Genomic DNA, 12,379 nt, shown 5'->3' with positions numbered 1-12,379 from the left:
TAACGTGTCATGTCAAAAAGTTTTTAAAAAAATTGTAATACTTGTGTGTAGTTATCAAAGGACTAGATTTGTTAGTGACATCTATAATACCATGTGCAATACAGACTAGACACAGTATTGATTTGTACACAGCTGCACTTATAATCCCATTTACCTAAATTATAGAAGCATAATTTTATTAAATTATAAGAGTGTGAAGAGACTTTTATTGTGTTTGTCGGTTTGTTAAACACATGTATGATGTTAAAACTCTCAAACCCACTTTTATGTCAAAAGGTTGCAGTGATATTAAGGGGAGCGGGAAGTACTGATATAGTCACTGCTTGTCTCCTGGGTTAGAGAGTATTGCCACTGTACAATGGTTGGTGGACACTGGGGATACTAGGCTAGAGCATCACATCATAGCAGGTCTCTGTATTTTATAGAAGCTGCCTTCAGAATGCTATAGTGGTATCTACTGTATATATTAGTAATATTAGGGAGCAGAGGGGGGGGGTGATTTACATTGGTGCACATAGCTGCTGGGAAAATGGTTGATAAAAACAGTCAAAAGGTCGCACAAGGACACGGAGCTTGGTTTTGCAGGTCTATTGTAGGAGTGGGGTCTGACAGGTACCAAAGAACTGTGGTCAAGGCCCAGCCTGACAAGTGGGTGCAGTCACGTTACCCATTAACGGAATTGGGGCACAGGATTCACAACATGGCGTGAACAGAACACCCACAGAGCGCTCGCTCTGAATCAGGGCGGCTTTTTTTTTTTTCTTTTTGTGTCAGCCTCCTGGCCGCTCGCTAAGCTGTGGGTGACCACCCACATCTTTTGCTAGCGGCCAGGTGATGGTCGCGATGGTTGACGAGACCCTTGTGGAAGGGTCTCGTTCCCGCAAGCCCCAGTGAGCTTCCTGCTCTAAATAGATCAGGAAGCTCACCACTGACATCACTGGTGATGTCAGTGGTGCCTCCCACAAACGGCAGGCGTTCCTTCGGGAATGCCTCAGTTTGTGTAGCCACCCCCCCTGCCCGCCTGCAAAACGGGGTGAGCTGTCAATCACAATCGACAGCTGCCCCGTTTTGGTGCGAGACCCATAGCGGCGGAGCGCCCGTCGCTGGCCGGGTCTTGCGCATGCCGGAGGCGGCGCATGCGCAGGGGGCAAACATCGACCCGCTTGCGAGCGGGTCTGAATCAGCCCCACTGTACGCTCCAAGCCAAGCGATCTGTAAATAAAACTTTTAAACACAGAACTAGTTATGAAAACTCTGCAGGACTGCATGGAACAGACTCTTTCTACATAATGTACCTGCCCTGTGCCTGAGTCCACGAATCGATTAAACTCATTCCTGCAAACAAGTCTGACAATCTGTCAGTCACTCTTTCTGTAATAAGATTATCCTACCCTCCCCTAACAGGGCAGCCGCCTGCAGAGGAAGGAATTAGAAGAGCATGGCCGAATGAAACAGAAGTATTAAAAGCCATCATAATACACGTCTGCATGGAATAATTCAGATTGTTCTAATTAAAATGTTCTAACTTAACATTGGTATTTGGTCAGGAGGTCAACATTCAGAATGTCAGACATGTTGTGAAAGTCAACAATTGTAACGTCGTCATGAACAATAGGTCCACAACCAATATGTTGACATACAATTAGGTCAACATGGTTAGCATGTCGACATGTTCAAAATTTCAGCATTTAACATGTCGATATCAGAATGGTTTTTAGTTGATTGTTAGGGTTTAGTGCAGGGGTCTTCAACCTTGGCCCTCCAGCTGCTGTGGAACTACACATCCCAGCATGCACTGCCATAGTTTTAGCATGCTGTTATATCAAAAAGGTGGCAGTGCATGCTGGGATGTGTAGTTCCACAGCAGCTGGAGGGTCAAGGTTGAATACTCCTGGTTTAGTGTTTGGCTAAAATAAGCAAAAAAAAATGTCAATGTTCCGGTGTTGACATGCTAAATGCCGACACTCTGAACATGTCGATATAATTGTATGCTGACATATTGGTTGTCAACATATTGTCGATGTCAACAGTCCGACTATCGACATTCAGAATCTGTCGACACGCTGGCAGTCAACCTTCTGAAATGTCAACATACCACACCCCTTACCAACAGCCGCAAGCTTTACAAATGTTCAGTTTTAATTTCCATTTAAACTCCTCCATCTGGATGTAAGACCAGTGTAATACCGCTGTACCTTTATAGAAGATGCTCTACAACCCAAACCTTTGTAAATTAAAACACCGCCTCACCACCTCGGTCACATTTTATTAAATATAAAGTGTTCATCACCATTACATAGACTTAAACAATATGAAACGCAGATAGAAGTAAAGTGAACCCCTTCTAAAATGATTCTTGCTAATACAAAGACCAGTACATGGGTAAGTGCGTCAGTCTATTCCCCCTCCCCCCACTTGCATTCTGCTCGTTCGGTAACAACTTGGTCACAAGAAGTGAGTGAATCCCGATCTTTAGACTATTACGTCAGACTTGTTTGGGTAACTGGATTACTGTAGACTTACAAGCCTCGCCTATGGAACAATATAAGAAGCAAAAGCCGGGCGATAGAATTGAAAGTGCAGAACATTTCATTATTGTGTGATAAAAAGATCATAAGAACTTAACAGACTCAAATATCCAACCATTTAGGATTTGTGCAATTCCAACATATTACATGCCCCCCCACCCCCCATATACTATGTTATTGTGCACTGAGCAGCTCCTCATCTTGTGTCCATTTCTTCTCCAGTCAGTTTCGCCAGATTGTTTATTATTGGAAATGTTCCGTTCTATAGCAAGAGAAAACAAAAAGGCGATTACTACACATGTTCTTTTGGATCAACATGCTAATTCTAGTTTTACAGTTACATATATAGGTTAAAAACAACAGCACATATTCAAGGCGCTGACAATTAATACACTTTTAAATGGTATAAACCAATGTTTTAATTCACATAATACAATAAACAATTTTCACATATACCGAACAATATTCCTGCCAAACATTTAAAAAAAAATGCAGAGAGAGAGAGAGAGAGAGAGAGAGCTCCTTATTTCAAGGTGATGCTTCTATCACAGCTTATGTTACTATGTAACGATTTCAGCAGACAATGGCAATTTGGATTGTTAGTATCCTGTCTCTGAAGTTTTGTAGCAATTCACTTTCTAATGGAGACTTGGGCCCTCATTCAGAGCCGTACGCTCTGAGCAGAGCGCACGCTCTGAATGAGGGCCGCCCTCCATAAAAATGGAGCGTCCTCCTGGACGCTCGTATAGCTGTGGGTCACCACCCACAGCCTATACGAGCGTGCAGTTTGATGGCCGCGATGGTCGTGACCATCGCGACCATCGAAAATGCGAGCCGGAGCCTGCGGTTGAAGTTTTCAACCGCAAGCTCCGGAGTGATTTTGGCTAGTGATGTCAGTGGGCCGGCTTCTGACGGGAGGCGTTCCCTTAGGAACGCCCCCGTCAGGGAGGCACGCCCACCAAAGGGGGCGTGCTGTCAATCAACATCGACAGCACGCCCCCTTTGATCAGACACAACGAGCGAAGGAAAGTCCTTCGCTCGTCGCGTCTGGCGCATGCGCACGACGGAGCTCCCTCCGTCGTGCGCATGCTCAGTGCAGAACATCGACCCACTTGCGAGCGGACAGCCGCTCGCGAGTGGGTCTGAATCAGGGCCTTGGTTTCATAACATGAGTTGTTTCATCATAAAAATTGTAACCAAATCCCTTTTATTAAGTGCAAACTGGATATTCAGATATTTAACACGAATATAGGCTGTTTTTCAGCAATCTCTGTTCATCCATATGTAGTACTTATGTAAATGTTTGGCAGGAATATTGTTCAGTATATGTGAAAACTGTTTATTGTATTATGTGATTTTTATGTTAATTAAAACATTGGTATATATTTACCATTTGAAAGTGTATTAATTGACAGGGCTTTGAATACTTGTTGTTGTTTTTAGTTTTTGATCGAGTGCTAGGTATAATTGCCACAATTGTTTCCAAGGCTGCAGTCATAATACAAAGTCAGTAGAGAATACCATATATCTGGTAGGTTAAGCGCTAGTTTGCCTATTTACATATATAGGTTGCTGGTAATTTCGGGTGCCGTGTAACGGGTTCCCGCACAGGTAAGATAGCCGCCACCATGATTTTGGACATGAGATAAGGAACGTGGACACAGACGCGAGAGAAGCTTCCAGCAGATCGTCTCTATTTAACATTTTTATCTCTAAAACCTGGACTGTTGGGGAGCCTCCAAAAATATACTGGTAGGTCAATTGGTTCCCAACAAAAATTAACCCCTGTGTGACAGCATGTGGTAGGGAATATAGAGTGTAAGCTCCACTGGGGCAGGGACTGATGTGAATGGCCAAATATTCTCTGTACAGCGCTGCGGAATATGTGTGCGCTATATAAATAACTGGTAATAAATAAATTGTCGCGGGAGTGGCCACATGACTAACAGCGCTATAGACACACACACGAATTTAACATTTTTAACTAATGTTTTTCAGCTTCTACAGTTTGGGGCTTATTTATTAATGTACTTTTTGACCAATCCTTTAAAAAAATAAAGGTATTTTTGGAGTATTTCCACATTATTTAAGTATGTATAGTTTATTTATTAGGAGAGTACCCCATGTATTTGGTCGCATTAGCAGCCCCACCCCCAAAGAACGGGCAATTTATCAAGCCCCGATGGTGATTGTTATTGTAGCATATAGGGTACAGTTTTATGAAAAAAAAAAAAAGATGTTGAGACCTCCGGATTTCTCCACGGCAGCCCGTCCCGATGGCCGCCCCGAGCAGTTGACAAGCAGGGTCTGAACCTGCCAGTAAAATAATAGCGTGAGCTATCACTTTACCAGGAAGGGCTCTCATCATAGGCGGCTATCCTGGCATGGGAATTATGATGAATAAGCCAATAATAATCACTGCTCGATGTGCCGATAAGAACGGAGAGCTGATAAAGAGGCCCCTCAGCCTTCACCATTGGTCACATTGTCAATAAATGTGCTGAAAACATTAACACTGATCAACTTACTTAAAAGTTAAATACTCGATCCGGACATATCCATCTGAAAGATAAGCATAGTCGTTTGTATGTTACCAATTAACTTTTATTATTAATATACTCATTTATATAATCACCAACGTATTCTGCAGCACTGCGCAGTCAGTGAGACATACATAGTAACAGTACAGGAACTACATTTAGAGATTGTCCTGCTCGTAGAGCTTACAATCTAAAAGAGGTGAGGAATGAAACACGACACTAGCGCTTGTTATGGATAGTTTCAATGATTAATATTCTCTGTACAGCACTGCATCACTGATGGCACTATACAGAATACAATAACAACAACAAAATAATAATTAGGCTGCCACATAATACAAAGATTTCAGTATTCTATGCAAATAGTACTACACTAGAGCAGGCAAATGCTTGTATAATCAAAGACAGTCACCTATCAGGGGTGTGATATAAAAGGTTGACTGGTTCTGGATGTCGTCAGTAAAAATTACGACATTATCATTAGGTCGGCCATCATGTAGAAATGTATTTAGGTCTATAGGGTTAAAATGGTCAACACAACCAAAATGTCGACATTTAATACGTTGACGACTTTCTGTTTGTGATTTTATCCTAAACCAGGGGCATATCTATAATGGGTGCACCCTGCACCCATATACTCTTTATACTTACCTGTCTGTTGTCTCCAGAGTGCTGCTCTGCTGGCGGTGGTCATTTTCCTGGTGACCCGCACATGCGTAGTCCTGCTGTCCCTGGGAAAACAGCGCAGGACCCATTTCCCTGAGACCTGCACGGTAGATTCAGCCACTAAGTCAGAATCTACTACTACACCACCCACCGCGGCACCGCTAGAGAGAGGAGGGGGCCCGCACTGAGTCTGCACACGGGCCCCCTCCTCTCTTAAAATGCCCCTGCCCTAAACCCTAACCATCATGTCGACATGTTAAATTGCTGACCTTTTTGTCTGCGTCGACCATTTAACACTGTCGACCTAAATACATGTCTACAGAATGATGGTGGACCTACTAACCATGTTGACCTTTTCGGTATCAGAACGTGTCGACATTCTGATGTCGACCTTTTTATTGTCAGCCAATATCCGCCTATCAGACATTAAGATAATTAGCTTTGGGGACAAGACTTTAGGGTTAAGTTAGAGGTAGGTTAGGGTTTCGCTGCAATGAAGAAGGGGTTAGGCATTGGTCGCTTGGGAAATTAGAGGTAAAACTATGGGGAAGCCAAACAAAAACATTTTATAATAGATTTTAGGAAACAAAACGCCAACAACCTGGGAGTTGGGAACATTTGAATCAGAGAGTTGGTACGGAAGCGCCAGATGGGGAGTTAGCTAACAGGGGTTCGTGGGAGTAAAGACCATAGATCAGGGGTGGGCAAAACCATAGATTAAAATATTTATATTTTTATGTAATAAAATGCTTGAAGTGTTCTCATTTCCCATATAAGAAGATAGGGGCAGAAGACCAAGACTCACATTTCCCATATAAGAAGATAGGGGCAGAAGACCAAGACTCACATTTCCCCTATAAGAAGATAGGGGCAGAAGACCAAGACTCACATTTCCCATATAAGAAGATAGGGGCAGAAGACCAAGACTCACATTTCCCCTATAAGAACATAGGGGCAGAAGACCAAGACTCACATTTCCATTATAAAGAGATAGAGGGCAGAAGACCAAGACTCACATTTCCCAGCAAGATTTCGGCAAATGATTTTTTCTTCATCGATGCCGTCTATGATCTCAACGGTTTCTCCCGCCCTGACTGCGAGATCCAGTTTCTCTTTTGTTGAGAGCGGAGCCAGATCATTGACCGTAGCAACATTCACCACATTAATATCTCCGGTGTACTAAATAAAACAGTCAATAATAATCAATACACAGAGCGAGACCGACAATCAAATAACAGATCGATTCAGTGTGGACTTATAGAATGATGTGGCCACAGTCACCATGACACACATATATTTTGGGATGTAGTCAGGATCCTGGCGGTGAGAATCCAGATGGTCACAATACCGACACCAAAATACTGATGGATCCCGAAGGCGAGTAATAGGGTTAGGAATAGATTTAGGGCTAGGCTGCCGTAGAGGGCAGTTAGGATTAGCCTGCGGTAGGGGATGGTTAGGGTTAGGCTGCGGTAGGGGACGGTTAGGGTTAGGCTGCGGGGAGTGTGGGTTAGGCTGTGGAAGGGGATGGTTAAAGTTAGGCTATGGGAGGGTAACCATTAGGGTTGGGCTGCGGGAGGTGCGGGTTAGGGGGGAGTCTGTGGTAGGGGACGGTTAGGTTTAGGCTGCGGAGGGGGTAATGGTTAAGGTTAGGCTGCGGGAAGGGTGGTTTAGGGTTAGGCTGCGGGAAGGGTGGTTTAGGGTTAGGCTGCGGGAGGGTAACTGTTAGGGTTAGCCTGCGGGAGGGGTGGGTTAGGGTTAGGCTGCAGGAGGGGTGGGTTAGAATTAGGGGTGTGCGGGCTCGGATAGGTTCGAGTTTGCACGTTGAGTTCGGATTTTTCCCTCCAAAAAAACGGAACTCAGAAAGAGGCAAAACGTCATCTTGCATGGACGAACATCATCATTCCTGGTCTTTTGTCCAGGAATGATGATGTTCGTCCATGCAAGATGACGTTTTGCCTCTTTCTGAGTTCCGTTTTTTTGGAGGGAAAAATCCGAAATCAACGTGCAAACTCGAACCTATCCGAGCCTGCACATCCCTAGTTAGAATACCTATATCGTACCCAACTTTATATTTTATTAAAGAAAAAACCACAGTGTTTTAAGTTTCAACTGCTTGACTTGATTCTATGTTAGCTCTGTATTTCTTAGTTGAATACTAATCGCACATTATTCTTTACACGTGTTAATCTATAGAGATGGAGTCGATAATGACCTAGAATGAGTACGCTGTGAGTGGCCATTTAGCATTTTGCGTTATTAGTAAATCACTCCTATAGGGGTCTCCCTATCCTGTGCTCCTAGCGCTGTATCCATACCTTGAATTTCTCCCGGAAATTCTTCTCTTCTTTGGCAAACTTTTTCAGTACTCCCGGGGCGTTAAGTTTTCTGGAAGGAAACATGGATAGGATACTGAGAACCAAGAACGCCATACTCTAATAAAGGGAATGAGCAATACATTAGCCCACCTGGTACCGTCATATTTATGAACCAAATATAGAGATTAGCACTCTCACCATAAGCTGGTAAAAGGGGGTCCATCGCCACCCGGCTGCAGCTTAATGGTGACAGGGCCAGATAGGCAATGGGAAATCATCCATTGTAAAGCTTTCCTAAAGACATTAAAGGGTAGCTCCATCAGAAATGGCGGCTGACGCCATTACGCCATTATCAAGTGCTGGAATCAGTATTAAGGGGCAGATTTTTCAAATCTTAGGAGCTGATTGGTTGGTACTTTATCTCTCTCCATTTTATCTCTCTGTCATTTTTCAAACACAGCCTGTAACATAACATTTAGGAGCTGATTGATTGAAACTTTATTTCTCTCTACTTTCTGTCTCTCTAAGGTTTGATACTAAGTGGGAGCTGTATTTTTTAAAAATGTTGTGGGGTCTACAAAGTCTTAAATTAATTGACTGGAGCCCACCTGTGTGTACGGTTCAAATGTCTCAATTAATTTTAAATTTAAGACAGCTGTCTGCGAGGGGTCCAAATGTTGGCTAGTACATTTCCAAACAAGAGCTTCATTGTGAAGATCAAAAGCAAAACATGTATAGAAAAGCTACAATCAGAGGAAGGATAGGAGAACATTTCAAAGACTTTAATAGCTCCCGGAGAGCTTTCATATCAAACATAAAGACATGGGGAGAATGCCCCTTACCTTTTGCCCTATAACAGTCATTTATATTTAGTTTTATATGTGTTTTGAGTCTTGTCCCAGAGATCTTCTCCCTTCTTTATATATTATTCATTGCTTTCCTTTTTTTTGTTTTTCCTCTTTTTCCACTTTCTTCTATTATATCTCTTCTCTTTTTTTATAAGGCCTACAGCAATGCGGTCTATTATGGTACCCTGTTTTAGCTTTAATAACTGTTAAACTCTAAAATGGATTGTAAATTTTTTTGTTTTTTTCTGTATATGGAATTGACCTTATATTTTGTTATCTTTTTATGTCAAAGCGATTGTGAATGTTAAGCTCTGTTATTTATGGCGATATTTCAAATAAGTGTTTAGAAATAAAAAAAGAAATTCTACCAGACATGGACCTAATGTAGTGATAATTGTAGCTTTTGATAAGGATAAAACTTTCTGTGCCATTTTCTCAGAAAAGGAGATAAACAGAGAAGAACATGGCACCGTGCTTAAGTAGTTTTTAGAAGGCAATTCGATGAAAATACAAGATAAAAAAAGCATACCAAACAAATAATTTAGAGGATCTTATCTGGATTAAAGGTGGGTACACCTGGTACGATTGTGTACCTGCCGATGCGACTCACGATCCCAGGCAGACATATCAGGCGGTCCGTATATGCCGGCGCCCTCCGCATAGAACTGCATGGGATCGTCAGCCACAACGCCTGATCTTTCTGCATGTTCAAAAGATCAGTAGATGCATCTGAAAACCCCACAAGAGCGAGCAATGAACGATATAGCGCATACACACAGAAGGATTTTGACAATTGGTCGCTCCATTGCGTCGAATCGTTAGGTATTAGACAAAAGGCCCCTACACATGGGACAATATTTCTAACTGTTCCCAAAGGGTGGTGCACTTACTGACTCATCTGAAAAGGATGATAGTCCTGTCTTTTTTAGAAATGTCAACCAAGGAAATACTAGTTCCACATACACTCCTGGATCCTACGCATTTCAGCTTTACTCAGTGACCACAGAAAGAAATCAATGACTGCTCATGTACCGGACAAGGCTTAGGTGCAATGATGAAGTTTGCAAGTGAGGGCTGTCGCGGACGTAAAAACAGTGGACAGGATTGACTTTCACATGCAGATGCATGAATATTCTGTAGCCACAGGCGGATTCTTGTGTGCCCTCAGCCTTGCCGCAAAAGTGTTCTACTCAGAATCAGCATGAATATGTCCATTTGATTTGTTTGTTTGTTTTTTCTCCTATTTCTTAGGTCTGCCTAGCCCTGAAGGCCCATGCTGACATGTAAATTGAAAATCTTAAATTTTTTACATTTCTGTACTATGTTTTTTTACTTTCTTTCATTTTGAATATAAAAATATATGTAGCAATGGAAAAAAAAGGAATGGGGAAATAATGGCATACATGTTGTCCAGGACCAACTCTTCTTAAAAACAGAGGGCCTGATTCAGACCTGCTCGCAAGCGGGTCGATGGCTGGGCAGTGCGCACGCGAGCCCCGTAGCAAGTGAGAAATTCACTCGCTCCAGGGCTCGCTACAAACGGGGCGGCTGTCGATGTTGATTGACAGCTCGCCCCGTTTTGTAGGCGGGCAGGGGGGTGTGGCTTGCCAAACTGAGGCATTCCCGGAGGAACGCCTGCCGTTTGGGGGCAGCCCCACTGACATCACTCGTGATGTCAGTGGTGAGCTTCCGGCTTTATTAGAGCCGGAAGCTCACCTGGGCTTGCGTCAGACGAGACCCTACCACAAGGGTCTTGTCGCAAGCCCGATGGTCGTGATGGACGATCGCGACAATCACCTGGCCGCTCGCTAAAGCTGTGGGTGGTCACCCACAGCTTAGTGAGTGGCCAGAAAGCCGGTCAAAAAAAAAAAAATTAAACGCCCTTCAGGTCTGAATCAGGGCCAGAGTGTCCATGGGCTAGTGTCAAGAATGAGAAAGTTACATTCTGTTATGGCAGATTTAGGATTAAAAAAAAGCAGCAACAGTATACTGGGCACTTCACAAATCTGTGCCTTATGGGAGGGTACATTGTTGAAAAAAAAAAATCTCACAGGGCACCATGCTAACAGTTTTTACCAAGCATATGAAGACTATATGGCACGATGAGACCAAGGGGTCCATCTCTGAAGCAGTGAAAAGCATTGAGAAGTGGACCAGCTGCCCATAGCAACCAATCAGATCCCATCTATTTTTTAGACTGTACTTGATAAATGCCATTTCAAAAGCTGATTGGTTGCTATGGGCAACTGGACCGCCTCTCCACACTTTTCACAGCTTGATACATACAGTAAACCCCAAAGTGACTATGGGCGGGATGCACTAAATGGAAAATGCGATAAAAGCCCTGTTTCCAGGGTTTTATCGCATTTTCCATATGCACTAATGTGTGGCAGCCGGGTTTCCGATGCGGAGGGTAACGCCAGGTATTGCTGGCATTACCCTATTGAAGTCTATGGGCTTCCACCGCATCGCTCTGGTATTACGGATCCGATTGGATCCCTCCCAGCATGCACCGCGGCACCTGCGCATACGCAGATGGACTCCCAAGTCATAAAGCCGGAAGTCAACGTGGCTACGCGGATTGCAAAGGACAGCTCTTATCGGAAGAGCTGTCCTTTGTGCTACTGATCGCATATGTTAGTGCATATGCGATCAGTAGGAATGTGGTGTGTGGCGCTAAGTAGCGCACTATGATAGTGCATCCTGTCCGATATTTGGTGCATGCCTGATGCAGCAAGTACACCCAAAAAACACAGTCACTACCATCAGACAACGGAGGTGGCTCTGTGCTCCATGGACTCCAAAATAGAGGAAAGAAAAAAAAAAAGGGGTAGCATGAAATACAGACAAATCTTGGCGGAAAACCTGCTGCAGTCTGCAAGAGGGTAACGAGTCATTATGTTGACAATCACAATGCCGACACCATAATGTCAACTGACAATGTCGACATGGTTAAAATTTCAACATCTTCAAACTGTCATCGATAGAAATGTTAGGCTCATGCGGAAAATTGTATGTCGACATTTTTCATGTTCACCATTCTGAACATGTCGTCAATTTGTAAGTGTCGACATGATGGTGTCTAGACGATGACTGTACCGGACTGCTGAAAGAGATCCTAGGACTTAATATTCCAAGTGATACAGCAACAGCAAGCGCTGCTGGGAAGGCTTCAAAGGAAATAAAATCGCTGTAAGGGGTAAGCCCAACCGGAATAGTTCTTTATAGTCACTGTATATACAGTATACATATACTAAGAGGTTTTAAAATTGCAAGGTGCCTTTTTCACATTAGATCTTTTTGTATGTTATGCTTAGTGCATTTTTGCCTCCTCTCCCGGTAAGTCAGGGAGGCTCCCGAATCTCGGGTCGCTCTCCCGGACACCGGGAAGTCTCCCTCCTCGCCCTCAGGGAAAGTGGGCGGTATGGGCGGCTTGATGGCGCGACTTGTGGCCCCAGGCTTGCAGGTAACCACGGTAA

At 43.6% G+C, this 12,379-nt stretch overlaps 1 protein-coding gene across 2 annotated transcripts in view; it reads right to left on the bottom strand.

Moving 5' to 3' along the window:
- Positions 1-2,249: 2,249 nt before the first annotated feature.
- FYB2 (FYN binding protein 2) overlaps positions 2,250-12,379 on the bottom strand; it is an 85,643-nt gene continuing 75,513 nt past the window's right edge. For both annotated transcript variants that reach the window (XM_088447887.1, XM_088447886.1), the window contains exons 20-23: positions 8,053-8,122; positions 6,751-6,913; positions 5,057-5,090; positions 2,250-2,790 (exon numbers count right to left, since the gene is read on the bottom strand). In XM_088447887.1, coding sequence (XP_088304013.1) covers positions 2,772-2,790; positions 5,057-5,090; positions 6,751-6,913; positions 8,053-8,122 — 286 coding nt within the window. In that variant the 3' untranslated portion in view covers positions 2,250-2,771. The remainder of the gene's footprint in view (positions 2,791-5,056; positions 5,091-6,750; positions 6,914-8,052; positions 8,123-12,379) is intronic.

This window comes from Taudactylus pleione, unplaced genomic scaffold, assembly GCF_031769625.1.
Source record: "Taudactylus pleione unplaced genomic scaffold, aTauple2 ptg000442l, whole genome shotgun sequence".
NCBI lineage: Eukaryota > Metazoa > Chordata > Amphibia > Anura > Myobatrachidae > Taudactylus > Taudactylus pleione.
This window is presented reverse-complemented; position numbering and strand designations above follow the sequence as displayed.